The sequence below is a fragment of the Miniopterus natalensis genome, chromosome 4, assembly GCF_054644295.1.
Source record: "Miniopterus natalensis isolate mMinNat1 chromosome 4, mMinNat1.hap1, whole genome shotgun sequence".
In the NCBI taxonomy this organism is placed as follows: Eukaryota; Metazoa; Chordata; class Mammalia; order Chiroptera; family Miniopteridae; genus Miniopterus; species Miniopterus natalensis.
The window spans coordinates 71,212,242-71,239,101 of NC_142084.1; the positions used below are offsets into that span (position 1 = coordinate 71,212,242).

At 56.0% G+C, this 26,860-nt stretch overlaps 4 protein-coding genes across 8 annotated transcripts in view; 3 read left to right on the forward strand and 1 right to left on the reverse strand.

Moving 5' to 3' along the window:
• The window catches only part of MYO9B (myosin IXB), a 64,611-nt gene extending 58,313 nt beyond the window's left edge, over positions 1-6,298 (forward strand). For all 4 annotated transcript variants that reach the window (XM_087816796.1, XM_087816798.1, XM_087816797.1 and 1 more), the window contains 10 exons: positions 279-352; positions 753-945; positions 1,059-1,187; positions 1,428-1,533; positions 1,700-1,831; positions 2,871-2,994; positions 3,480-3,527; positions 3,872-4,015; positions 4,703-4,826; positions 4,947-6,298. In XM_087816796.1, coding sequence (XP_087672922.1) covers positions 279-352; positions 753-945; positions 1,059-1,187; positions 1,428-1,533; positions 1,700-1,831; positions 2,871-2,994; positions 3,480-3,527; positions 3,872-4,015; positions 4,703-4,826; positions 4,947-5,359 — 1,487 coding nt within the window. In that variant the 3' untranslated portion in view covers positions 5,360-6,298. The remainder of the gene's footprint in view (positions 1-278; positions 353-752; positions 946-1,058; positions 1,188-1,427; positions 1,534-1,699; positions 1,832-2,870; positions 2,995-3,479; positions 3,528-3,871; positions 4,016-4,702; positions 4,827-4,946) is intronic.
• A 993-nt stretch (positions 6,299-7,291) lies between these two features.
• Positions 7,292-10,077, forward strand: USE1 (unconventional SNARE in the ER 1). The gene is made up of 8 exons (XM_016209334.2): positions 7,292-7,432; positions 7,704-7,753; positions 7,898-7,976; positions 8,074-8,226; positions 8,737-8,749; positions 9,172-9,199; positions 9,465-9,639; positions 9,879-10,077. Exons 1-8 carry the CDS (start codon positions 7,292-7,294, stop codon positions 10,059-10,061), a joined length of 822 nt encoding a protein of 273 aa, XP_016064820.1. The 3' UTR covers positions 10,062-10,077.
• A 3,070-nt stretch (positions 10,078-13,147) lies between these two features.
• OCEL1 (occludin/ELL domain containing 1) lies at positions 13,148-14,775 on the forward strand. Of its 2 annotated transcripts, none has more exons than XM_016209335.2 (5): positions 13,148-13,249; positions 13,385-13,527; positions 13,742-13,910; positions 14,152-14,205; positions 14,382-14,775. In XM_016209335.2, exons 1-5 carry the CDS (start codon positions 13,172-13,174, stop codon positions 14,502-14,504), a joined length of 567 nt encoding a protein of 188 aa, XP_016064821.1. In that variant the 5' UTR covers positions 13,148-13,171; the 3' UTR covers positions 14,505-14,775. The 2 variants fall into 2 exon arrangements, with proteins under 2 accessions (XP_016064821.1, XP_087672168.1); XM_087816042.1 differs by having other exon boundaries at positions 13,171-13,249; positions 13,745-13,910.
• Positions 14,776-17,080: 2,305 nt separating this feature from the next.
• NR2F6 (nuclear receptor subfamily 2 group F member 6) lies at positions 17,081-26,367 on the reverse strand. The gene is made up of 4 exons (XM_016209407.2): positions 26,053-26,367; positions 22,444-22,538; positions 19,130-19,696; positions 17,081-17,828 (listed from the first exon to the last, which is right to left on the reverse strand). Exons 1-4 carry the CDS (start codon positions 26,337-26,339, stop codon positions 17,554-17,556), a joined length of 1,224 nt encoding a protein of 407 aa, XP_016064893.2. The 5' UTR covers positions 26,340-26,367; the 3' UTR covers positions 17,081-17,553.
• Between the last annotated feature and the right edge of the window lie 493 nt (positions 26,368-26,860).

The following is a 26,860-nucleotide window of genomic DNA, read 5'->3' on the forward strand; positions in this document are numbered from 1 at the left end:
GCTTGCCTCCTGGCAGGACTGAGGCATAGGCCCCCTAAACCCTTGCTCCTATCTCTCTGGCCAGGCTGACTCTGAGGCCACTGACAACCACCAGCTATGAACACCTGCCAACACAGTCCCCTTGCCTGGAAATCAGGGCAAGGGTTTGTGTGATACCAGTTTAGAATTCAGTTGCAGGTCCCTGCCCCCCTGCCCATTAGGACAGGCAGCCACAGGAGCCTAGGGTCCCTGATGCTCCGCCTGTGACCACCCTCTTCCTCCACCCCACCATGACCTAGTGTGCAAGATGACCTGCCACAAGAAGTGTATGCACAAGATTCAGACCTACTGCTCCTATCCATGTGGGAGGAAGGTGAGCACACCGCGTCCAGGAGCTTTCCAGAACAGCACTAGGTTCAGGGTCAGGTGCCCCCAACCAGGCACACCTGGCTGTGCCTAAGTTCCTAAGGCAGGGGCCAGGCTTGTGTTGCATCTCAGACCCTGGCCCTGCTTTTCCCTCCTCTGGGTGGTGGAGAGAATCCCCCCGAACTGTGCCCATGAGGAAGGCAGCGGGGTCCTTATTACTGCTCTGAGAGTACCATGGGTGCTCCTCGTAGTGTGCCCCTGCCCAGCAGCCATTGAGCTGATCTATGCAGCCCAGTGTAGTCAGCAGCCTTCAAGGAGGGATAAGGGACAGAGCCCACAGAGGAGGCCTGAGAGGCAACCAGGGAGGACGACTAACCCAGGCTTCACCCCCATCCCCGGCATTGCAGAGCGAGCCAGGTGCCGAGCCAGGCCACTTTGGCGTGTGTGTGGACAGCTTGACCAGTGATAAGGCCTCGGTGCCCATCGTACTAGAGAAGCTTCTGGAACACGTCGAGATGCATGGCCTGTACACCGAGGGCCTATACCGCAAGTCAGGCGCCGCCAACCGCACGCGAGAGCTCCGGCAAGCACTGCAGACAGGTGGGTGATACAGCAGGTGGGCCCTACATACAGGTAGGTATTCAGGGCAAGTGGGCACCATGCAGGGCTCTTGCCTGTGCTATGCTCACCAGCCCTGCCCACCCTTCTCTCAGACCCCTCGACAGTCAAGCTGGAGAACTTCCCCATCCACGCCATCACTGGGGTGCTCAAGCAGTGGCTAAGGGAGCTGCCTGAACCCCTCATGACCTTTGCCCAGTACGGCGACTTCCTCCGAGCCGTGGGTGAGTCCCGTGACAGTGGCAAGGGTGGGCAGGTCTTTGATGTCGGGGTCATAGCCATGAGCATGCTGTGGCCAGCCAGGGAGGCAGGACCACCCAGTCACAGCTGAGAAACCAAGGCCTGGGGTGGGATCAGGACCCTTCTGTGGCCCTGCGTTCTTGCACCACATGGCGGGAGGCTCTCCTGTCCCCACAGTGTGTCGAGGTGGGACCCATGGGGAGCTATTACCTTGGCTTTCCTAGAACTGCCAGAGAAGCAGGAGCAGCTGGCTGCCATCTACGCCGTCCTGGAGCACCTGCCGGAAGCCAATCACAACTCCTTGGAGCGGCTCATCTTCCACCTGGTCAAGCAAGTGCCCGCTGCTGCTCTCTGTGGGATGGGGGTCCCTGTCAGGAGCCCTCACTGCCCACTCCTGGGCGGGTGTTCTCTGCTGGTTCTGCACCAGGACTTGGGCCCATGTTGAGGGGTCTGGGAAGATCCCCCGGCCGCCCCCTAACTACTGCTCGCTGCGCAGGGTGGCCCTGCTTGAAGACGTGAACCGCATGTCGCCCAGCGCACTGGCCATCATCTTCGCACCCTGCCTCCTGCGCTGCCCTGACAACTCAGACCCGTTAACCAGCATGAAAGATGTCCTTAAGATCACCACGTGAGTGCCAGTCCAGCCCCACCCCCACACCTGCTCTAGATGGCCCTGCCAGGGACCCCTCTGAGTTCTTTTGAGGCTAAAGAACTATAAAGGAGGGAAAGACCTCAGCCTTCATCGCAGGGTGAGAAGCAGATGTGAAGTCAGGTGTGTTCCCCGCCTCTGGTAACAGTGACAGCTAGCAGCAAACAGAAGCACTGGTCTCCAGGTTTCTTTTCTCCCCTGAGCCATCTTCAAAAGTTCTTCAAAAGAACTTAGAAAGACGTCAGTCATCAGTCACTAAAAGGATGTAGTTTAGGTGACTTGAGAAAACAAGAACCTGTCACTGTAGGTGGTTTCACAAGACAAACACACCAAGAAGGCCTGACAGTACAGCCCCTAGGCCATGCTTGTCACAATGAACAGTGACAGGCAGTGAGGAGAGGAGCCTGCCTGGCCTGACAGATTTGCTTTCAGCCTCATCTAGCACAGTCTTTGCTCCTTTCTTTCTTATGTGCTTGTGATGGGAAAATTGAGTTGTGACTTCTTCTCTGTCCAGGCTGAGTTCCTTCTGTACTGAATACCCCAGGTTGAGTCCCTCCTGTACCGACCATTCTAGGCTGGCCCTGACTACGGAGCAGATGAGTTCCTGGTTAGAGTGCATGTTCTGGAGCCCTTGGGGCCAGCTGCCTGCAGTCCTTAGGACAGTCGCCCAGCTTCCCTGCACTTCATACTTCTCTGTGAAATGAGATAATCCCCACCCTGCAGGGTGACCAGGGAGTCAGTTCACTCCAACCCTCTGTACACACTTTCTCCTTCACACAAGGAGGCTTGTTGAGATGGGAACTCAGGCTCAGAGATGTGGAGTGAGTCGTCTGAAGTCACACAGTCAGCTGGGGTCAAGATGGGAGCTACAGCCATGTCACTGGCCCTTCCTGGTCTCTGGATGGGTCTCTGCCTTGGCCATGGTGCCATCTCCAGCCAGTACCTCCCTGGATACCAAGTCCCCAAGGCAGCCATCCCTAAGGATGCTGAGTCACCTCTCCATGGGCCTTTTCCACAGGTGCGTGGAGATGCTGATCAAGGAGCAGATGAGGAAGTACAAGGTGAAGATGGAGGAAATCAGCCAGCTGGAGGCCGCCGAGAGCATTGCCTTCCGCAGGCTCTCGCTCCTGCGACAGAACACTGTGAGCACACTCTGTGTAGTGGGGTCCTCAGCAAGGGTGTGGTTGAAATATGGCCTGGGTGGGAGTGGCCCTGTGAGCAGGGCTTGGGTGTCAGGGTGAGGCTTCACTTCCCTTTTGAACACTCCTGGCCATAGTCAGCCTGGCCAGGGGCCTTTTGCAGCTTGGTCAGGGGCCAATTCCTACCTCAACCCGTGACCGCTGCCCTGTCTCTTTGCCAACTGCCCCCTCAGGGCAGTGGGAGACCTGCACTCACTTGGTGGTATTTCATTCTCCAGCCCTGGTCCTTGCTGACTTGAGCCCCACCCATAGGAGACTGATCCCATAGAAGTGGCCCCAGATTGGGGAGGTGTAAGAGGGCGGGTCCTGGGCTTCCATGGGAGGACTCTGTCCCTGTCCCCACAGTCAGATGTGGCTCAGTGACCATAACACAACTAGTGTCTTTGTCGTGGTCCCACGTGGTCACCCTCTGTTCATCTCTTCCCCAGCCATGGCCTCTCAAATTGGGGTTTTCGTCTCCCTATGAGGGGGTCCTGGTATGTACTCGATTGGTGGGCTTACCCTGCATGTCTTCCGTGCAGTGCATGCTGGGGTTCCCCTCTGCACCCAGGGTCCTCGTAGGATAGGCCCAGCATGTCCTAACCTCGAAGTGCATGCTGGGGGAGGCCTATTGCCTGTTGACCACCTGTGCTGAGGACAACTAACCAGATGTGCCTGGGCCACTTGGTCCAAGAGTGGCCCTGGAGGAGCCTCACTAAGCCCAGCCATCCACAGCAGAACTAACCTCCCTGGAGCTGCGCATGCCATCCTCTCTCCACCCGTAAGAACTGACCCCACCCACCTGGAGGGGCTGGCCAAACCTGCTGCTTCTCTGTTGCAGAACAAGAGCCCCACGGCCCAGGGAAGCAGCAGTGGCGCAGAGGAGCTGGGGGTGCTGCCAGAGGAGGAGGCAGCCAGCCACGATGAAGACCGGGAAAAGGAGATCCTCATCGAACGGATCCAGTCCATCAAGGAAGAGAAGCAAGTGTCCCCCCTTCCCTTTCCCACTCGTCTGCACCATCAGCTCCCGTCCACCAGTCCTTCCTTTATGCATAGGAAACCTGGCTGTTACAGGGCCAACAGGACAGGCCCAGTCCTGCTGTCCAGTACCTACCTCATGGAGTGCTGCTATCCTAAAACACCACTAGGGCTCTGTTTAAATTCCATGCCTTACCGCAGGAAACCGTGGTGGCCCAGTGGGAGAGAAGGGGCCACCAGGGTGATGTTCAAACTTTGTCTTGAAGGTGGCCTTAGCTAGGGTGACTGATCAATTTGTGTCCAGTTGAGATATGAGTGTGAAAGTAGGTGCTACTTAAAAATTGTGCCAGGAGAACGGATGTGACCCAGGGCACCTGGCCACCCTAGTCTTACAGAGTAGGGCACTTCAGGCAAAGGGAACAATACATGCAAAGTCCTAAGGCAGGAGCTCCTCACTTGCTCAGTATTAGGCCAGTTGTCTGGCTTCCCTCAGCAGCCTCACACCTTCTTCCTGTGAGCTTTGCAGGGCCGGGGGCATTTGGGGCCAGGTGTGATTTAGGGGTTATGAGGGCAGGGAGTCCCATCTAGGACCAGGATGCCTGCTCTGTCCCCTACTGTCCTGGCACTTTCCATGGGGTGGTCTTCCATCATGGGAACAGCCTTGGACATGTCACCCCCCCTTATCCCCAGGGAGGATATCACCTACCGGCTGCCAGAGCTGGACCCTCGGGGCTCTGACGAGGAGAACCTGGACTCAGAGACATCAGCCAGCACTGAGAGTCTATTGGAAGAGCGGGCCGGGCGGGGGACCTTGGAAGGTCAGTATTAAGGTAGCGTCTGCTTTTTTCCTCCCATGTCCAACCCCCGGCAGGCCCCCGGGCAAGGGTCTGTCTGCCAACCCTGAAGCTGCAGTAACCCTGCCATCTGTCTCTCAAAAGGGCCCCCCGCACCTGCTCTCCCCTGCCCCAGTGCACCCGCCCCAAGTCCCTTCCCTGAGGTGGCCGCCCCTCCAAGACGAAGGCCGTCGTCCTTCATGACGGTCAGAGTGAAGACCCCCCGGCGGACCCCCATCATGCCCACGGCCAACATCAAGCTCCCACCTGGCCTGCCCTCCTACCTTCCTGGCCAGGCACCAGGTACCCAGGAGACTGCCACCCCAGTGAGGCGCCGGGAGCCACCTGCCCGCCGCCCGGACCAGGTGCACTCTGTGTATATCACGCCGGGTGCACACCTGCCTGTGCAGGGCACTCAGGAGCCCCTGGACAAGAATGACCAGCCACCTGGGACCAAACGGAGGTACTCAGACCCCCCAACCTACTGCCTGCCCACCTCAGGCCAAGCCAATGGCTGAGGGCCCGCAGTACCAGAGTCTGAACATCTGAAGATGGCCCTGTGCCAGAGCTCCAGAGCTAGCATTCAGCTCTCCAAGAAGGATCTGGAATGAAAAGCTCCACGAAAATGTGAGGTGGGCACCAGCTCCAACTGCGGAGTCCAGCAGGGAGAGGCCAGCCAGAGCTGAGCCCCAATTTCACACAGATACGCCGCCCAGAGCCCCAAATCCTGGCAGGCAGCTTGGCCTCTCCCATCCCCCTTTTGTACGGTTTTACAGTTAACTGTTACTTTGTGCCTGGTTTACATAATTTTAAACTGTAACAGCCTTAACAGAAGACCAAACTGTTTTTTATATGTGTACGTACAAACTTTTATATTAACGCCCTGCCTCGCCTTTATAACCTGGACAGACTTCAGAGCGAAACCCACATGGCCACCTCACCTTAAGGCTCAGGCCCACAGTGAGGACGGCTTGGACCAAGGATTTGGACACGTGGGGCACATGACTGCCCCCAGTCTGTCTGGGTCTCGTCCTCAGGCCTGGCCAGCAGCCACCTGGCCCAAGTGCATTCAAAGGAGCAGTGCAACCTTCCATGGTGATGCAGGCTGTTGGCTCAAGTGAGGACATGAGGTGGGAGGCAGCCTTCACCTGGGGCACCACAGACCTCACATCCAGGGTGACTCGAATGTGGCCATCACTCTGTCCACTGTTCCCTGAATGGAGGAAGCTGCCCTTGGCACTGCCTGCCCCATGTGGCAGAACAGGAACTCAGGACTGCTCACAGGCGAGGAGGGCAAGGCCTGAGTTTGCACATCCCTACAGTGACAGCCTGGGGATCTCCAGAGTGGGGTCCTCTCTCTCAGGCTCCACTCACTCCCTGGACACCTGGACTGATGGCCCCAGGTCTGGGACTAGAAGTGTCCTACAAACCATGTGAAATAAAGAAAAAGTGCCTGAGAGGTGTTTGCATGTGATACCTGCTCTGGGTTGGAGGAGCATGGGGCAGTAGGGTTGTGGCCTTCTGGAAGGACCTGGCTTGATCCTCCAAACAAACACTGGTGTTGGAATTTCACATGTCCATCACCTGAGGGAGTTAGGCCAGCTGGAGGTACATGCATATTAATCCAGAAACCAGAGGGAGCAGGGAGTTCCTGAAGCCTGCTGTCCTGGGAGCTGCCTCTTGTCACCCTGTTTCAGCACCCAGCCTGCCCCAGCCAGGGGCATCTACCCTGAGGGTGGGGGGCAATTGTTGGTGGGCCTAACAGATCCAGGAGCAACCTCCCCACACGCAAGCTCACAAGCTGCAAACATAAGGGCAGTTGTGGGAACTGTCTGGCAGATGGGAGACAGTCCAGACTACACATGCGGGAGAGTTTGAGGGGCTTATCCAAAGTCACATGCTGTGATGGAGCATGTCTGGGAGTCAAAATCTACTGAGTCTGCCTCTAGAGTCTCCCTTTATCCATCCTAGGTTTGGTTTCATCCATGGTATCCTGTGAGGACACCAGGCCCACTGGTGTGATTAGAACACAGGTGACCTGAGGGCTGGGAGGATACGAAGGTTGCATTCCAGGGTCATCTATGTGAAACCTCCATCTTCACCCCATCTGCTCCTGGAGGGCTTGCAAGAGGAGCCTCGGCTCCGTGGGGGGCCTGGGTCCTTTCCATGGGGGATCTGAGCCTTAAGGGTGACCCAGCCCCATCTCTTGCTGCAAGGATTAACCTGTGTTCCGCTTGAAGTGGACACTGTCTCACTGCCCATTTCCCAAGAAAGGGCCAGAGGGTTGAGTCAGAGTCAGGGACCTAGAAGCACATAGCGCATAAGTTTGGACAGACCGGATGGCCTCTCCTTGAAACAAATTACTCCCGCCCAAAATATGGGACAACAAACGAGAGGGACACGCCCACCCGGAAGGAGGTCAAGTGAAGGCACTTCCGCCCTCCCTTAAGATGGCGCCGGCGGAAGGGGCGGGTTACCGCTGGTCGGTGATGTCCCCGTCGAGGCTGGAGCTGAACCTGGTGCGGCTGCTGTGCCGCTGCGAGGCGATGGCAGCAGAGAAGCGAGACCCGGATGAGTGGCGTCTAGAAAAGGTCGGGGACCCTGCATTGCCTGATAGCTCGACTCCCGTAGCGCGGTGCTGGGGGGACTAGCAGACAAAACAGCCGGTTCCCACCAACCGCTCTGGCCACGCCCCTTCGGTGGGGTCCGCCACGTCCACCGGCTACCTCGCCCTCGTACCTGGGGCACAGCTGGCTCCGCTTCGTTGGCTTTGGCCCTCTCCCGGTTTTTTTGGCTCTGCCCCCTTCGAGCAAGATGGGGAGGAATGGGGGTGCCTGGCTGACACCCACCTTTTCTCCCCAGTACGTGGGAGCCCTCGAGGACATGCTGCAGGCCCTGAAAGCCCAGGCGAGGTAAGTGCAGAAGGGCTTCCTATGGAGGTGGGGGGAGTAGAGGCCAGGTTCTGGTGGGGTCCTCTAGGCTCCAGTCCCTGCTGGGACCCTTCTCTGAACTGGGAACAGCGGGCAGGTTTTCTTTTTCTACCTCTTGCCATCCAGCAAACCGGCCTGTGAGGTGATCAATGAATATTCCCGCAAGGTTGACTTTCTGAAGGGGATGCTGCAGGCGGAGAAGCTGGTGAGCACAGGAACCTCTCCTCACATTTCTCAGCCCTCATTAGGCTCTCCTGAGTCCCCAGGATCCGCTCCTGTTGTGACATCTCCCTCTTTTGTAGACCTCCTCCTCAGAGAAGGCACTAGCCAACCAGTTCCTGGCCCCTGGCCGTGTGCCAACCACAGCCAGGGAGCGGGTGCCCGCCACCAAGACGGTACATCTGCAGTCGCGGGCACGGTACACCAGCGAGATGCGGAGTGAGCTGCTAGGCATGGTAGGACTCCCTCTCAGGTCCTTGGGAACCCTTCCATCAGGGACTGGAGTTCAGTGCCTGAGCGTGGCCAGAACAACAAATACTATCAGATACAGGGACCCTAGGAGCTCTGTCCCTAGGGTTCGCAACAGAGGTGCATTCTGGCCAGGCTTTTGATAGAGGAATAGGCATTTGTTTGGTACAAGGCAGAAGTGACCTGGTTAAGCCACACAGTTGGCCCAGTGCAAGATTTGGCCCCTGGTTTGCCACTTGCCACATGCCATATATAGACAAGATTTTTTTCATCTGTAAAATAGGATGACAGGTACCTTTCTGAGCACTTTACGTAGATTAGCTAAATCATTCAAAATACGAGTTGTTGTCATTACTAGATAATAGATGAGGAAAGGATCAGAGGTTGTGGGACTTGTCGGGAGCCCTGACTAAGAGTACAGAAGTTCCAAGAGCAGAAAGGACAGGTTTGGGGGATGACAAGGTGGATGACTTCCTGCCTGTCCCTTTTTTCCACAGGACTCTGCTGGAGGTGAGTTCCCCTGAGCAGAACAGGACTCAAGTTCCAGCTGCCTGGGATATGACATATTATCCTTGCTGTTCCCCATCCCTTGTGCTTCATCTGGCTCCCACAGGGTCCACCACAGCCCAGGGAGTGACCCCGAGGGCATCACCAAGTCATGTCTGGAGGGGGCAGCTAGGACAGAGGAAGTGGTCCCCAGAAGAAACTGGAGGGAGGGACCTGGGGCTGGGAAAGCCCCCATTGGAGTGAGGAAAACATCCCAGACAAGAGGGCATTTGAGCTAGAGCTTTGAGGCGTGATCAGGAGCCGGCTGGGCAGCAGACAAGTTGGGAAAGAGCCTATGGGTAGCAGACCTATCCCAGGTAATGGTCAAGAAGCTAGAACACAGAGAACCAATTCTCTCCTCTCTGCTTGGCCTGTTCGTCTTCCAGAGCCCAAGCTGGACGTGAGGAAGAGAACGTGAGTGTCCTCAGCCCTTGGGCAGCACTAGGGGGGAGGAGGGCTGGACAAATCTTGGACCACTGAGGAGCCACCATGAGTGTCTAAATCACCCATCAGACAGCACTTCTGGGAATGCTTTACCCAGAAGCCAAAGCAAAGAGGAAACTGAGCCCCAAGTAGGGTGGTGGCTGCAGCCATAACCTCTGGGCTCCCTGGGAACATGTTTGTCTCTTCCCCTCCCTCACCCTGTCTTATGTCTACCTGTCCTCATGTGTGAGGTCAGTGGTGTGGCAAGTCCCAGGCCAGGGGATGAGAAGCAGTCAGCGGCTGAGCTAGACCTTGTCCTGCAACAACACCAGAACCTCCAGGAGAAGCTGGCAGAAGAAATGCTAGGCCTGGCCCGGAGCCTTAAGACCAACACACTGGCCGCCCAGAGCGTCATCAAGAAGGACAACCAGGTATGAGGACTATGGGAACTCTGCAGCTTCTGCCATGGGGCATCAGAGGTTTCCCAGTAGAGGGGCATTGCAGCTGGGACTTGGCCTGATAAATAGGAATTTAGTAATAGACAAAAATGGCATTCCCAGCAGAGGAAACAGCATCAGCAAAGGCCAAGAGGTGCTGACTTGCCCCAGGAAGTTAGGAGAGTCCACACTCAACCCCAGTCCTCTTTATACTCTCCCCACCCCACCCATAGACCCTGTCACACTCACTCAAGATGGCCGACCAGAACCTGGAGAAGCTGAAGACTGAATCAGAACGGCTGGAGCAGCACACACAGAAATCTGTCAACTGGCTGCTTTGGGCAATGCTTATTATTGTCTGCTTCATTTTCATCAGCATGATCCTCTTCATCCGCATCATGCCCAAACTCAAATAAAGACCCTGCCTGCGCACCCCATCTGTCTGCTATCTGCCCTCCACCCCTGTCCAGAGGTACCCTTTGGGGTAGACAAGATGGAAAGGCCCTTGGAGGCCCCCAAGAGCCACAAAGACTACATGAGCAGTGGGGGAAGATCAGGCTTAGGACAGGGGTAGTGACTCAGCAATCCCCCTCCCATTTTCCCTTAGACAAGGTGGGGCCCCTAGAAGCCCCAGGAGCCCTCGGTTTGGTAGAGTCAGAGCCAAATACAGTGCCTTCAGCCCTGTGGAGTCAGGATGAGGCCTGGAGGGTGGGGAAGAAATGGAGCCATGCCTGGAGAGGAGCAGGCATCAGGGCTGAACCTTCCTTGTGATTGAAGGTGATCATTTAGGGACAGCGCTCAGCACAGCCTAAGCTTCCAGGACATTGCAGGTGCTTCACACCGTCATTCAGCAAACAGGCGGGTTGGTGGAGACCTTCCCCCGCCCAGGCTATAGCCTGATCATTTCAGACAAGAACGGGAGGGCACTGGAGTTGGGACCCTGGAAGGGATCATGAGTGAGTTCAGGGTAACTGGGTCCTGGCCTCTGCCCACCCCCACTTCAGACTTTTGAGGGCAAAGCCTGTGAGGATAGTGACCAGGGCAGCTCAGTAAAGGAGGGTGGACAGGTGACAGGTGTACAGTAAGTGTCTGTTTCAGACCCTTGGGAGCATGAGCAGGCACTGGGATACACATGGAGGTGCCCACATGGAACTCCATGGACACGGATGCAAAACGACCAGGTAGAGCTTTATAGAAGCTCTAGTGGCAGCTTTTTAAAAACAGGCCATAAAAAGGAGGCACATACCTGAGACCCAGGAATAGTTCAGTATTAGGGAACCTGTCAATAGCCACATGACTGCATCAGAAAACAAAACCACGGAGTAAACAGGTGAAATGGTACTTCATACTGTTGCTGAACAATATACAAAAGAGTATACAAAATAAGGAAGGGATGGACTTTTTCCTCATTTAACAAAAATCTCAAGCCAAAGGCAGCAGTGAATTTAATGGGCAAATACTGAAAGTTCTGCCATCAAAGTGAGGAGGTGGGGATTCCCACAGCCCACCCACCTCCCCCAGCGATTTACAATTGTGCCCAACTCTAGTGCCCTCCAGTTCTTGTCTGAAATTATCAGACTATAGCCTGGGCAGGGCAGGGAAGTGTTGGATCAATGCCACTAGACAAGAAAATACATGAGTCTGAAAAATGAGAGAAGAAACAAAATATTTACAGATGATATGACTATATGAAAGACAAAAGCTATTTTATTTATTTTTAATTTATTGGGATGACAATGGTTAATAAAATTATATAGGTTTCAGGGGTACAATTCTATAATACATCATCTGTATACTGTATTGTGTGTTTACCACCCCAAGTCAATTCTCCATCCATCACCATTTATTTTTTAATATGTTTTTATTGATTTTGAGAGAGAGAAACATTGATGAGAAGCATCATCTATCAGCTGCCTCCTGCACGACCCCTATTGGGGATCAAGCCCACAACCTGGGCATGTACCCTGACTAGGAATCGAACCTGGGACCTTTTAGTGCATGGGAAGACACTCAACCAACTGAGCCACAATGGCTCCTTCCATCACCATTTTAAAAAGCTATTTTAATAAGAGAATTAAACTAGCAAGGGACTTAATGAGTATTTAGTTTCCTAAGGTGGATGGAGGTGGAAGAGAGGATAGAGGGGATAAATGGTGATGGGAAAAGAATAAAATAAATGAAAAAATAAATTTGTTTCCTATGTGCAAAAAATATATTGAAAGATTCACATTTATAACAGCATCAAAGTAGATACACTACCTGGTTTAACTTCCTCAATATAGGAAGAGCAGCTAAAAAAGACAAAAACGACTTGGAGGAAATAAATACAAATGGTTTCTAAATTTTTTCACTCACCAGGTTAAGTGAGATTTAAAACTGAAAATACATTTGCAGAAAACCGTGATAACATCTGAGTTGCAAAGGTTTGCAGAAAACCAGTGTTTTTCACTGCTGGTCCTATCAACAGCACAACCTCTCTGAAAAACAACTTTACAGTATCTTTCCAAATTAAAATACATAGGTCTCTTTGCCGGGGCAATTCCACTTCCCCTCACATGCGGCCACAGGAATTTGCACGTGAATATTTTTTGCAGTATTATCTGTAGTGAGGAAAATATACTTGTCATTGACACAGGATCTCTCCAGAAGAAGACATAATTAACTGATGCTTCTAGAGACGGGCGGATGAGAAATTCACTTCTGCCCTATGCATCTTTTCTATTATTTGAACTTTCTAAATATACCTCTAGTTAGAGAAATATTTTTTAAAATATAATTTCTAAGTGCAAGTTCGCCAAAACCACCGGTTTTCAGACAAGCAATCTGAGGCTCGGAGAGGGTGACTCACCGATCCCAAACACGCAGCTGGTCGGGATCTCCATTGGACTAAAACCTGAGTTTTCAGGACGTGAGTCCACTTCCTGCATCGCCAGGCCCCGCCCCCTCGCCGCCAGCCCGCCCCTCCCGCCAGCCCCGCCCCGGCTTTGCGGAGCGACCCCACCTGCAGTTAAGGCACAATCCGTACTCAGACTGCGCTGGGAGTGGACCCAAGCACCGAGCCCCGGACGCTGGGACAGGTGATCCCGGACGGGAGCGGTCCGTGCGGCGCGCAACCCGGGCGGGGGGCTCATGGGGTCCTCTCAGGGGCGGTATCAGTGGGCTCCGTGCGCCTCGGCGGGGAGCTTGTGGCTGCGCTGTGATTAACCTGAGTGAGGCCCCGGAGACTCTGCGTCTTCTCGGTCATTTGCATAGCGCCTTTCCGGGTTATGCAGCCGAGCTCTGAGGACCAATCGCGTGCGTCTATGCAAATACAGCGGGGTTGGGGAACCTGCCAGTGGCCGGAGAGCTGGCTGTCACCAGGTTGGTTCGCTTCTCGGCGCGGTCTCGCGCGGTGCCCTCCTTCAGGCGCGTCCTTCCGTGTTCACAGGCCGCCCGCAGACCACCCGCGCCACGCGCGGGCCACGACGGCCCGCGCAGGACCCGCCCGTCGGCCCCGGGACGCCCGAGTGGCCCCTTCCCGAGGTCGATGCCCACCCGGGGGCCCCGCCACACCCACGGCTCCCGGGGGGGCCTTCAGCTCCGCCCGCCTGGCCCGGGGCCCCCGGTGAGTCTGAACTGGAGGAGGGTCCCCAGGCCGAGCCTAGGCAGAGGATTCATTACCCCCAGTTTAGAGGATCCCGGCTTCCCGATAGCCTCGTTAACTCGAAACCAGCGTCCCCGTTCTCTGTGCTAACCGCAGCCGGAAGCTCACAGGGCAAGGCCCAAGAAGATTGTATTTGAGGATGAACTGCCCTCCCGGACCCTCCAGGGCACCAAGAAGCCTGTTGGATACATCCTTGGGGGGCATATGCCTAGGTCCCACCCAGTGCGGGACTATGAGCTGTGAGTGTCCCCTATGTGGTTGCTGATGCCTGGGGACAGGGAAGGGGCTTTGACCAGTGAATAAGAATTGACCAATTAGTAAGAGAAAAGGGCATTTTGAGCAGTGAGCCCAGCATGAGCAAAGAAAAACAAACTACACCAATTGGGGGAAAGGCAGGGGGGTTCTTTACACTCACACTCTGTCCTGCTTTCAACCCCCACCCCCAACCCCCAGCAGTAAGTACCCAGCAGTGAGTAGTAAGAGGGAACGGAGTTGCTACGCTGCTGTGTTCCAGGACCAGTATGCAGAGTTCTTGGAGCTCCAGCAGGAGTTGGACTCTGCACAGGCTAAACTCCAGCAGCTGGAGGCTCTGCTGACCTCACTGCCCCCGGCCCGAAGCCAGGTCAGCAACCAGGTGGAAACCCCTGTCCCACAGCCCTTCCAGGTGGCCAGACACTGTCCTTTAGCACACCCATTGGGTCTAGATCTCCAAACCCTCTTCCTCCAGGCTGGGCAGTCACCACATGAGCCAACATCAGTCCTAAAGTGCTTTCTAAATGAGTCACTGTGTCTGAGCCTCAGTTTCCCCATCTCTTCTTGGGTCCAGTGCTCCCTGAGTCTCCCTCCTCCTTCTCCCCTTGCAGAAGGAGGCTCAAGTAGCTGCCCGTGTCTGGAGGGAATTTGAGAAGAAGCAGACGGTGAGTCATGGCCTCCTGAATCCCACAGACTGACCTTTGCATCCCTGACACTCCCATAAGTACCCAGTTTCACAGAAAGGAAACCAAGGCTCAGAGAGGAAAAACAAAGGGTCAAGCAGCTTGAGGGCCATAGACAAGACTACCACAAGGACTTCCCTGGCTCTCGTCCTGCCCAGGACCCCAGCTTTCTGGACAAGCAGGCTCGCTGCCGCTACCTGAAGGACAAACTAAGGCACCTCAAGGCGCAGATCCAGAAATTCGACAACCGAGGAGACAGCGAGGGCTCTGTGTACTTCTGAGCATCCTGACAGACAGACAGAGGAACACATTGGGATGGGGGGGGTCCCACCTTGCCCTTGTTTCTTTTCTACCTCCTAGCCCTTAGCTCTTACTCTAATTGTAAATGCCTCAGCTTTGGGGGCTTAGCTCTGATGATCCCTACTCCAGGAATTCTTCCCAGGATCTTCAGGACCCCCAACCCTGACCCCATGGGGGCCCTAGATCTCAACTCATCCTCTGGAAGCAGGTCCTGCTTTCCAATCCCAGTGGAATAAACATTTCTTAAATATATACTATGCATAGCTGCTTAATACTCTGTTGTCACAAAAATTGTCCTTCTATTTTCCAGAGGGGAAAAAAAACAAGGTTCCAAGATATGGCTTTGTCCGGGGTTTCCGGGTATGGTATAAACCCTTATCTGTCCAGGAGGGTCCCTCTCCTCCAAGATCCTCAAGTGGCCCTTTCAGTGGGAAGGTGAAGGGCCAGGTGATAGGGTTGCCCTGGGGGCTAGGAGTTTTCACAGGTTCAGTAATAGAGTCTTTCTTGTGTAGCCTCCTAGAGAATTCATGTGATATGATACTGGGGACCACCTGAAGGAGGCAGACGCAGACTGGATCCTACAGGAGACCCTGATGCCAACCAAATAAATGTGTGTGCAATTTTCTGGGCACTGCAAGCTGAACAGTGATTGACACTGGGCACTGTGTGAGCATAGTTCACATGCCTGGCCCTGGGCTAGGGTCCCTGTGGAACCATGTGTGGCAGCTCAGCAGCTGCCCTCTTTGAGTCTTGGCCTTCCAGGAAAACTACAAGGGACAGGGACAATAAAGGAAGCGGACTTCAGGCAAGGAAGACAGTACTAGCCACTGGGTCACAGAAAGGCCTCAGTCCCTGAATCTATCCTCATGGAGCCCCTGTCCTCAGGGAAGACAGCCCTGGGCCCAATGTGAGAGAGCAATGATGGAGAGCCTGACAGCAATCTTAACCACCAGGGAGGCTCAAGATGACTTCTTGCAGGAAGGGCCAGCCATACGGATAGAGTTTTGTAGAAGTTCAGCTGTCAGGCGTGGACAGACATCCAAGTCTCTAGCCTGGGGACTGGAAACAAAACAAGTGTATTGGTCTTGCTCAGTCCTCAGATGTCCTGTGAATCTGAGAAATGGGACATTGGTATCCGTTCTAACTGAAGTGGACATACATTCACTTACCCACAAGACATCTCAGAAGATGCTGACCCAGGGCAAGAACCAGTCCAGCCTCCAGTGGGGTCCCAGTAGCTTCTCCATCCCACTCCCACTTCAGTCCCCTTCTGGGGGCAGAGCATACTCACAAGACTCTCATCAATTCCTAGGCCTCTACAATGGACATGGGGGAGGCTGGGGTGCTAATGAGGAGCTTTTGGGAGGGCTGGGACTGCCTTAAAGGGTAAGCACTGGCCCAGCCTACAGGGTGAGACCCAAGTTCTTCCCTGTCTTCAAAGGGACATCTTTGATGGAGGGCTTCCCTCTGTCTGATAAGACCTCAGTCAGGGCCAAGGTGCCACCCCCACCACCATCCAGGCCCTTTCTACCTGCCCCCTAGAGCCACAGTCCTGGCAGTAACTCCCATAGGTGCCTTTGACATCATAGAGCTGGGCTGCAAACTAGAAGCCAGGATGACAAGGTCCCTGGTGATCTGCATCATTCCACATCAACTCAAGTCCACATTTCAAAGTCTGTCCTTAAAGGTTCCCACCTTCCAAACGCCAGTCTCCAAAACAAGTTTTTTAGTTACACGTGGACTCAAACTGGCTCAGGCACAAAAGGGGGAAGTCTGGGCTCATGGAATGGATACAACCAAGGGTTCCCAGGATGGCTTTATCTAGGGGCTCCTAAGGCATTCTGGGAAGTTGATCCTCTTTTGGCTCTACTTTGATTGTATCCTCCTAGTTCCAAATCCCACCATCCAATCTCACTGGCCAGCTCTAGGCCACATGCTCTCCCCAAACCAATCATGGTGGCCAGGGAAATGGAGGGCCCTGTCTGGGCTATCAAGTGACAGAACTAGCCCCAGATGTTTTCCCTGCGGACACCGGGGCCAGATGCCATGATTAAGAGCTGACCAAACAATGAGGTGTTTGGTCCAGGGCATGTATGAATCTGTGAGGCTCACTCTCTGAAGTCAGAGCCTGAATTTGAACCTGAGCCATCTGCTAGGCTTAACTTCTACAGATTCAGCCCCCCACCCCACCCCACCCCAGTCTGTTTCCCCACAACTCTGTCCAATACAAACAGCAAGTAGGGCTGTTGTCACACTGAGGGTTTTCCAGGTGGCAGAAGTGGGTCCCCATGGTAGGCTGCCTTCCCCTCAAGATGATGGAGCCCTGGCCGGTGTGGGTCAGTGGTTAGAGCATTGGCCCACACACCGAAGAACCACAGGTTCGATTCCTGTTCAAAGGCATGTACCGGGGCTGCAGGTTCGATCGCCAGCCCTAGTCGGGGCGTGTGCGGGAGACAACCAATCGGTGTCTCTCTCACATCCATGTTTCTCTGCCTCTTCCCCCCTTCCTTTCCTTCCACTCATTCTAAAAATCAACAGGGGAAAAAATAACGGAGACTGCAGGTAGGAAACACCTTTATTATTGGCCTTGATTCATTTACCATGTAGTGTCCAACGTGGATCATGTGTACAGAGAAGCTACCTGGTGCACGCGACTCCTGCCTGGCTGCAGCTGCCCCTCCAGTCTAGACACCAGGCCTCTGTCCATCACAGCAGGAAGCCAACTCCACCATCCCATGAGTTCATGCCTGAGGCACTGAGGGACAAGACTGTCCAAGGATTGGAACCTCAGTCCCTCCCCCCATCTTGGCCAGTAGGTTCTAGGGAGGACGAGGCCAGAGCCTGGACAATCAGTCACTTTTTGGTTTCATGATCATTTAAAAAACAGAAAAGACAAACATTTCACAGTCTTTAAAAAATAGTCTGAGGAGAGAGGCTGGGGTCCTCTGTCTGTGGATCGCCCCTGAGGCTCGAGCAGCCACATCCCTTGAGGTCTGCAGACCCTGCCATGGTGCCCTGGGTCCTGTCCAGTCACTGGCCTGAGCCATAGGGCCAGTTGAAGGTACTTCCGGACAGCAGCATGTCTCGGATCAGCGTCTCGATGGGGGTCTTGCCTACTAGGCGCATGAAGAACAGCTGGGAGATGAGGGAGGCAGGGACGGCACGCAGGGCGGGGAGCCGCAGCAGCAGGCGCCCAAAGCGTTGCGGCTGGGATGGGTACTGGGCCCGCACATACTCAGTGAGGGCCACCTGTGCCTTCTCCTGCAGGCTCTCCACATGTGCGGGGTCCGAGAGGCCACAGGCATCTGGAAGGACAAGGTCAGATGGGGTAGGATGTGGCAAGAGGACACACAGCCCCAGGGGTGATTGGGGACACCATTGGGGCTATGGATATAGAGGGAGTGGGGCACTCAGGAGGTGGGAGATAGGGACCTGGGGCAAGAGTGGGGGTGTCTAAGAAAGTGTCACTTCCCAAAAGATAATGGAGGTGACCTCATCTGAGGACAATAACACAAGAGCGCATGCAATGATACCTCAAGGGTAGATGGGGCCCTAACTGAGGCCTTGTCAGGGAGGCAACTTCTAATCAAGTTCAAGGGAAACAGTGGACTGGGGAGGGGGCTTGGGGAGGAAGGCAAGGTCCAGAGGGACCTGGGGCTTAAGTGAATGTGACAGTGTCTAGATGGGGCCCCCTGAAGGTGGGGGGCAGAGGAGTCTTCTTGGGAAAGAAGGAAGGCAAAGCTGTATTTTTCACATGAAAGCCACCTCTCAGAATGGCCTGGGTCTGGTTCCTGCATCCCTGGCCCCAAGAAGACACCTAGTAGGGTCTGGAACCTTCCAGGTTACAGTGCCAGCTATGCCACCAGTCCCTAGAATTAGGTAGGGCTTTGGCAGCTGGGTAGTTAGTTACAACTGGAAAGGAAGATATTAGGACAGCCTCACCCCTCCTCAATGGGAAGGACCTCAAAGCCACACCCCTTCTCAATCCAGTGCAGCCCTGGAGGCTGCCCCAGGGGCAGGTTGGGGGCTCTGGGTCAGAGGTCTGGGGTCACAGAAATTAGGGGAGGACCCAGAACCAGGTGTCAGGGCACCCCTGCCTGGCAGCCCTTCATAAGTGCTAAGTAAGAAGAGCACCCTGATCTGGGGAACTAGCAGCAGAGGACTCGGGGGCCTGGGGATCAGGGAGTAGTAGGGGGCAGAAGGGGCCAGACCAGGTATCAGGGACCTCCCCTCCTGTGACCCCGCCTCTCTGCTGGCAGGGCTTATTGACCACAAAGAGCACTTTGAAGAGAGGGTGGAGAGTGGGGTGGGGGTGTCTCAGGGAGACCAAAAATCAGGCAGAGAGGCTATTAGAAACTGAGTCACCAGTCTAGACCCAGCCTGGGGTCTAGGGACCAGAATCCGAGTTCATAGGGAGACCTGGGATCTAGGATGGGGGCATCAGGACATCACACCTCCTATATCAGCTCCTCCACTGCCCCCATTAGCACTCACAGCAGGTGCAGGGCCACAGGTCTGGCAGGCAGGGGGTCAGAGAGTGAAGGGTTATGGGGTCATCCCCCATCCCCACAGAGTCCCCCAGTCCCCCTTCTGGAGTGCATCTTACCAGGTGTGAACAGCGCAATGGCCTTGAGGCAGCCGTATTCTGCGGAGTCAACCTGCAGGCGGCCCAGCTTGTCCACCTGCTCCTGGAAGGCGCGCACCTGATCCATGAAGGCCACAGCGCGCTCAGCGGCCATGGGTGCGGCGTGCAGACCAGCTGCGGCCAGCAGCGGCGCTGTGTGCAGGGGCAGCGCCGCCTGCGCAGCGTTCAGCACGAACAGCTCGCTCCAGCTCAGACGCAGCAGCGCCACCTGGTCGGCTACCGGCAGGTCAGGGAAGAAGGGCGCGTGGCGTGCCCACTCCACTGTGCTGAACAGCAGCCGCGCTGCCAGCTCACACACATTGTCGATTCCCAGCACTGCGCCCGACGAACCGCCGCCCCCGCCAAAGCGCCCAGCCGCTGCGGGGTAGGGCTCGGCACGCAGCAACTGCGCGATCAGCTCCGACACAGGCTGCCCCGGGAAGAGGTCCCCGCCCGCCACCGCTGCAGCCAACACCGAGCCCGGGGGGCTGCCCGAGGAGGCGGCCACAGCACCAGGCAGCGAGTGCGGGATGCGGCCACGCTGGACCGCTGGGAGGGGGGAGAGAGAGGGGCAGGAGGGAGGGGAGAGGGGGGACAGGAGATGGGGGAGACAGGAGAGGGGAGAAGGGATGAGGGGTAAGGAGATGGGGGAGGAATGATGAAAATGGGTAAGGGGGAGGATGAAGGAACATGGGAGGGTAGAGAGGGAGAAGAGAGGTGGCAGGGAGAGGGAGGAGGAGGGAAGGAATAGGGAAAGTGGATATCCAGAGAATCGTGGTAAGCAGGTAGGGAGAAATAAAGGGGGAAAGACAAAGTCATCGGAGGGTCACTCAGCGGCTCCCCTCTAAGGCCCACCGCATCTAGCCTTTCCCTGAAACCCCCAACCCCACCCCATGGGCACACAGCTGGCTGGGAGGCCAAGGGCCAGCGTTCTGAAGGCTCCTCCCTGCTCTGCCTTGTGCCTCCAGCCTGAGCCCTTGTCCAGCCCCCAACCCCACCCAACTTCCTACAGAGAAGGATCATGATTGGGGGGGGACCTTCCTGGGTGGGAATGGGACCACTGGGTGGGGACAAATTTCAAGCATAGGTAGCCCTCTCCCACTGGACTGTGTGAGCTCCATTCAGCAGCCAGGGATGCTTGACCTGTCAATCATGCCCCTATCTATCAATCAAGGAAGTCCCAGGGCTGAAAGTAAGGCCAGGGAGACAGTATTTTCCCAGGACTTGGGACCTTGGCTAGCTTGTCCATAAGCAAGTAATCTCACCTATGGAGATCAGGTCATTTCTCTAGCTCCGAGCCCTGCCCCCCAGGTCATGGCCCCCAAGAGGATCTGTCTTTCTGGGTCACTGCAGTGGCCCCAGTGCTGAAAATGGAATCCTGGACAGTAGTGGGTGCACAATAAACATTAGCTACCATTAGTAGTCTTGACCATGAGGAGGTGGAGTACGCACTGCTGGCCTCAGCCACTGTCCCCAGTGACCAGGTAGGTGGAAAGGGGGGCAGGCTAGGCTGGGGTGCCAGGCAGAGACTGAGCTTTACTGAGTTGGCAGGCCCTGTCTTGCCACCTCCATAAACTTCTGGTCAACTTGCAATGGAGCAGATGGAGAGGGGGATATGGACAGAGCCGGGGGCAGAAGCAGGGGCTTGGTTAAGCCGTGCTCTCGGATGTTGGGGGACGTTCTCCTAACCCCTTTGCTCACTTGGTTCTAAACCCCATCCCTACTATTCCTCCATCCCTTGGCCATGTTCCCACCTCAGGGCCTTTGTACTTGCTCTTCCCACTTCCTGAGCATCCTTTCCCCAGTCTTCCTCCTCATTCAGCCCAGAATGTGTGGGTTCAAGCCCAAATCATAACTCTACTGCTCTCATATCCTCGCAAATGGCCTCACCTCTCTGCTCTGTGCTCAGTTTCCTCATCTGTAAAATTTAGGAGATAATAATAAAGATGATGATACCCATCACTGAATTACATAAGAATCTATCTAACTTGCTTAGAACAGCACTTGGTACATAGTAAGGGCTCAATGGATAGCAATTCAAGCCAAGAAACATTTATTGAGCACCTTTTGTGTTCTAGGACCTGGTCTATAGACACTGGGGATATGGCAGAAAACAAGAGAGAAGTCCATCGTCAGAGAGTGGACATTCTGGTAAGGGAGCAAGTAAAATGCAGAGCAAGGTAAATGGTGCAAAATCAAGGAGGATGAAGGGTAGTCAGGAAGGCTTCTCTAGGAAGTGTTGTTTAAGCAAACCTTAAAGGAAGTGAGGGAGGAAGCCATGCAAGTGTCTGGGGGAAGAGCGTGCCAGGCAGAAGGAAGAACCCATGCAAAGGCCCTGAGGTAGGACTGTGCTTGGGGCATGACCTGCAATTATGATGGTATCCACTCCTGAGACAGGAGATCTGAAGCCGATTTGAAGTACAGAGGGATTTTAGGTCAAATGGACAAGAAGAGGCAAATCTAGGTGGGGGAAGGAGGCAGGAGAGTCACCTCAAACTTAACAGGACCAAAGGGAATAACCAGATGGTTTAAGAAACAGAGTCTGAGCAGCTGTTCCTAGCTCCTTCTGGAGGCCCAACAGAGAAGAAATGAACTTTAGACCAGGAAAGATTCCATTTAAATGCAAAGAAGAACTGCTGGCCTGGCCTGTGAGAGTCCAGGCAGAGACATGACGCCTAGCATGGGGGCCAGATTCTGCTCTAGAGTTCCCAGACTTCTGGTGGAAGTCTCTACATTCCACTTCAATTCTAAGGGTGGAGTTCTAGGGCCAGTTGCCAGCACATATCCACCCAAGTCCCCAGGGCAGAGACAAGAGGCTGGGCCTCCCTCTGGCTCCCAGGGCCAGGGGTCAGGCAGAAGGACAGGCTGCCCTTTGACTTAATCGGGCAAGTTCCTGCCTTGGGCAAACATAAAGCAGGGGTGGAGTGGGGAGGGAGAGAAAGTCAAATAGAAAAATATGTCCTTGTTCAGAAAGCAGTGGCCAGGCTAAGGGTGGGGGCAGGGGGTCACTGAGGTGTCAGGGCCAGGGCCCACCTGGAAGTACTGCCTCTGAGGCCAGGGGGGCCAGAGAACAGTCCTAACATGGGCCCAAGTCAGGGCATCCCTTGCAGCCTCAGCTCCAGCACAGCCACCGGGCAGCCACGGATAATTGGATTCCTCCAGCCCTGGGCCAGACTGAGGCCCATGGGATCTCAGATCGGTGGTAATGAGGTTAGCAGGCACTAGACCCCGAGAGAGAGAGTGAAGGGCGGGCCATTTGTCTACCCTCTGTCTGCTCCACCCCAGCAGAGACTCACCCTCCTTCCTCATGCCCACCCGGAAGCACTTCTTGAGGCGGCAGTATTGGCACTGGTTCCGGTGATGCTGGTCTATCTGACAGTCACGATTGGACCTGTGGGGATGCAGAGGTCACCATGTGGGTCACGGTCACTGTGACACCCACGTCCTGCTCCCCAAGCCACCCTATGAGCCAACTGTGAAGGCTGCGCCTGGGAAACACTGGTAACCCACCCACCCCAGGCTGGGCAGGTGGCCCAAAGGGGCACAGAGGCTAAGCCTGCAGGTCTACAAAGAAGAAAGGACAATTGGGGGTGGGTGCTGACGGATGAATAAGAGTCTGTCACAAAGTAGATCAGCACATGGGGGAGGGTATGTTGGAACTGGATTTTGAAGGATGAATAGTTCCCGAGGTGAATGGAAAGGCAATTATAAGGAGAGAGTGCAAGGAGAGCAAAAAGTTGGAAATGTGAAAATATGGAGGCCTAAACATTTCATTTTATGTAGTCACTGTGAGGCTAAGGGGTGGGGTCTTTGTCCCAGGGCAATGGACAGCAGAGAAGATACATAGTCAGGGAGCTAGGCTTTATGAGTTGACTAAGAGAGTAGAGGCCAGGCCAGACCAGGGCAGTCCTCTATGGGATCACAGCATTACTGTCCTACACAAGGCTGCCACCAATGAATGAATGAATGAATGAATAAATGAACGAACAAACTCCTGTCCCCACTTTAAGACCCCATACCCATGTCTCTTCCTCTGCGAAGACCTTCCAACTCCTAACTGAGCCCAAGAAGCTTCCTTCTAGTGGCCCTCAGGGATTGTTGTTGCCTCTCCCAGGTATGGGACAGGTAGCCCAGCCCTGAGAGGCAGTGAGCTGAGCTCCCTGTCCAGAGTCAACCGCAAGTAGAAGGATTCAGGAGCTGCTTCTTCATATGTCCCCAGCACCTCTTCCCCTTGGCCCCTGCCCCTCCATAACTCTCTCCACCCTGGGCTCAGGGCTCTCTGGGGCCCAGACCTGGGGCAGACACCCCTGAGCTAACAGCTGAGCACCAAGTTGTTCACCCAGAGAAAATCACAGAGTAAAACACTTAATAAAGTTAAAAATCACCTCTCAGCTGGATACACAGCCCTGACCGTCTAGCAGCAACTTCTCTACGAAGCCTCAGTTTCCTCATTTGGAAATGGGAGGCCAGATGCCAGCTCCATATGAAATGCACTGGGGAAGGGGAGGGTCAGGCCCCAAGCCCCAGGCCCCAGCAGGGAGTGCCAATGACAGCTTTAGAAGAGCTGAGGCTCTGGAGGGCCTCTGAGTGCCTGGATCCTGCAAGTGGCAGCCTCTGAGCCCAGGCTTCGGCCCCTAAACAGCCCCAGCCCCCAGGAGGAGGCGGAGGGAGCTCAGGCAGAACCAGAACAAAGCCCAGCAGGCAGGCAGTGGGAGGGTCCTGGCAGCAAGCTGGGGGCAGCAGCCTGGAAACAGCCAGGCCTGGGGTGGCTGGGTGGGCAGGCAGGGGCCCACATCAGGGCCCCCTCACCTGAGGGGAAGCCCAGAACCTTCTGCCTCAACTTCCCCAGCTTTGAAGTCAAGACAGCTTTCCTGTTTCTCCAGATGGGGAAACAGAAAGTTCTATTATCCTACCTAAAAAGCACATGCTTGGCCCAACCCCAGGGCCCAACTAAGCTTCCTCCCTGGACTTATGGCTTCTAGTTCAATTTGACCAGAGCCCTCCCTTGCTCACACACCCTCCATGGCTCCCTGTGGCTACCTCAGTCTAGCATTTCAGGCTCACTCAATTCTAACTTCTCCCATGCCTGAGTGGTCTCATCTTACAACAATGCTCCCCCAACCTGCCATTGGACATCTGCCTGGACCAAACCCCTCACTTTAAGGCCATCTCCTGCTGCCCTCCTCCAGGCAGTCTTCTCTCCTGAAACCCCAGAACTATCCCTCCCTTTGGCCCGGCCCAGCCCAGACCCCAAAGGCTCTGTGCATCTGCATCTCACTGTGTCTCCACCAGACTATAAGAGGGCTGGGCTTGGAGCAAGAGTCTCTCCGGGGGGCTGGCATCACACCACCCAGGATGGGCCCTGAGGAAACTTTGCTGAGGAGCAGTGATGTCACCTGGTGACAGCCCTGAGCTTCGGAAGAACCTGTCAGCCCCTAACAATGTCTCCTCTCCCCCACTTTGGTGCTCCTGCCCTCAGGGAGCCTCTGGGACCCCAAAATTGCCTGAGCCCCTCCTTTACCCTCCCCAAAGACCCGGCCAGAAAGCAGGCAGTTATTCCAGCAGCAAGAATGAGGCCAGTCTGGTGGCCCAGTTAGCACTGGAGGAGGGAGGAAATCAGCTCTCTCCCTCTCTCTCTCTCTCTCTCTCTCACACACACACGCACGCACGCACGCACGCACAGCCACCCCAGACAAGCCCTGACCTCAGACCTGGGGCCAAACTCCAGGTGCCCAGGGATCTGCCCAGTAGCTTCTCCAGCAAGCCTTCCCTGGGGAGGGCCCTGACCCCAACTTAGCCACCTCTCTCTTCCCCACCCCACAGTTCCCCTTGCTAAGCCCCAACTGGGGCAGGTTCTCTCCTTGGGTGACCCAGAACAGACACCAGGACCTCTCTTAGACTCAGTTTTACACATATGGAAAATGGGGATCCCCATAATGGCTCTGCAGAGCCCAGGCATGTTCGTGTGGGACTCAGAGTAGGGGCCTGTCAATGGAGCAAAAAAAATGCTCACCCAAGAGTGGTGGGAAGGGGGACCTGGGCTGGACACCCAACCCCAGCTCTAACCAAAGAAGCTAGCAAAGCCCGCCCTCTTAATGGGGACTCCAACCTAGCACAATCCAGGCCTTCTCGGAAACATTCACCGCACCCTAAGTGGAGCCACCTAAGTTTCAGGGATTTTCCAGGAGTCCCAGGTCTCATCCTACTCCTGGCTGCTGGGGTGGAGCAGCAGAGGTATGGGTCAAATCCACCTGCCCTCCCCACCCTCCAGCAGCGTTTCCAGTGACCCACTGCCCAGGGTGAGCCCAGGGTGGGTGCCCACGGATAGGCTGGTCCGGCTCCCCCCAACAATAGGGTCCTCCATGGGAAGGAGGCCACCCTGTGCCCCCTGGCCTCACTTTTGCCAACATCTCCCTTGGCCAGGGCGACTTTGGAAGTGATATTTGACCCCAAGGGCGCGCCGTATCGATCCCTGAGGCCGCAGACAATGGCCCCTGGACGCTGCGAGCTGCACAGTCCAAGTTCCACCTTCAATTCCCGCGGGGTCCCCGCACAACGACGTTCCCAACGGGTGTCCTGGGGTTAAGGTCCCACCTTTGACAGCACCCCAAAACCTCTTCGAGGGGAGATGCCCCCTCCTGGAGAAAAGCCAGGGAGAGAGCAGTGAGGAACTGGGGCGGAAGACTCAAGGGACCACCTGATGGGAGAAACAGCATCTATACAGCGCCGACTGTATACACATTCCCAGGAATGGAAGGGAGAGGGGGGCAGGGGGCTGTGCCCCTACCTCAGAGGGAGAGTGGAGGCCCAGGAAGGTCAGCACCAGGCCCAAGGTGACCGAGCAGGTCAGGGCCCAGGCCAGGCTGGGCCCGGTGCAAGCGGCGGGGCTCGGATGTGGGGCTCACCGGCAGGTGTAGCTGAGGTTGCGGCGGATGCTCCGCTTGAAGAAGCTCTTGCAGCCTTCGCAGGTGAAGACGCCGTAGTGCTTGCCGCTCGACTTGTCCCCGCACACCACGCAGTCCACCTGCAGCCCCGGCCGCTCCTCGTCGCCCAGCTCCGCGTCGCTGGCGGCGCCGGGGGGTGAGGCCGAGTCTTCCTCGGCCGCGCGCGGGTAGCCGCCCGCCTTGTCCACACCGTTCGTATCGCCGCCGCCGCCGCCGGGGCCGCCCCAGCCGCCGGTCACCATGGCCATAGCCCCAAGGCAGCGGGGCCGGGGCGCCCCCTCCGCGCTCCTCCCGCCGGGCACCCGTCGGCCCGGGGGACTCTACGCGGTGCGCATACAGCCCCGGCGCACGGGGGGCACCCGCAGCACCCCCCAAAAAAGTTTTGCAGCAACTTCCTGCGGCCGGTCCGCCCGCCCGGGCGGAACTGGTCGGGCCGGTTCCAGGCCAACTTTCCCACGCGTGCGCGGGGCCGGGCCCGGGGCCGGGGGGGCCGCACTAGAGGCGCCGGCCAGGGGCCCCGGGGACTCGCGCCCCGCCGCCCTGAGGCCCCGGCGGGGGCGCGCGGGCCATGGCCCGGCCCGGGCTGCGCAGGGGTCGCCCTCTGGCCTGGCCGCCTCTCGGCCGGGTGCTGCGGCCAACTTAGCGGGCCGCCATCCGCGCGCGGGAGGCCGGGGGGAAAGTTTGGCCGCAAGTTGCGCTACCGCCCGTGGCGAGGGGGAGGGGCGGCGGGCGCGCTTGGGGCTGGTCGCCGCGCCCCCTGGGTCGCCGG

Excerpts from the sequence above, each read along its gene's own strand:
- USE1 (XM_016209334.2), top strand. The coding sequence starts at position 7,292 with ATGGCGCCGGCGGAAGGGGCGGGTTACCGCTGGTCGGTGATGTCCCCG. Across the intron at positions 7,754-7,897 it reads GCCCTGAAAGCCCAGGCGAG|CAAACCGGCCTGTGAGGTGA; the intron begins GTAAGTGCAGAA and ends CTTGCCATCCAG. Across the intron at positions 9,640-9,878 it reads TCATCAAGAAGGACAACCAG|ACCCTGTCACACTCACTCAA; the intron begins GTATGAGGACTA and ends CCCCACCCATAG.
- OCEL1 (XM_016209335.2), top strand. The coding sequence starts at position 13,172 with ATGCCCACCCGGGGGCCCCGCCACACCCACGGCTCCCGGGGGGGCCTT. Across the intron at positions 13,250-13,384 it reads CGCCTGGCCCGGGGCCCCCG|CCGGAAGCTCACAGGGCAAG; the intron begins GTGAGTCTGAAC and ends TGCTAACCGCAG. Across the intron at positions 13,528-13,741 it reads CCAGTGCGGGACTATGAGCT|CAGTAAGTACCCAGCAGTGA; the intron begins GTGAGTGTCCCC and ends CCCAACCCCCAG.
- NR2F6 (XM_016209407.2), bottom strand. The coding sequence starts at position 26,339 with ATGGCCATGGTGACCGGCGGCTGGGGCGGCCCCGGCGGCGGCGGCGGC. Across the intron at positions 19,697-22,443 it reads GGTGGGCATGAGGAAGGAGG|CGGTCCAGCGTGGCCGCATC; the intron begins GTGAGTCTCTGC and ends CCCCCCTCCCAG. Across the intron at positions 17,829-19,129 it reads CATTGCGCTGTTCACACCTG|ATGCCTGTGGCCTCTCGGAC; the intron begins GTAAGATGCACT and ends TTGTCCTTCCAG.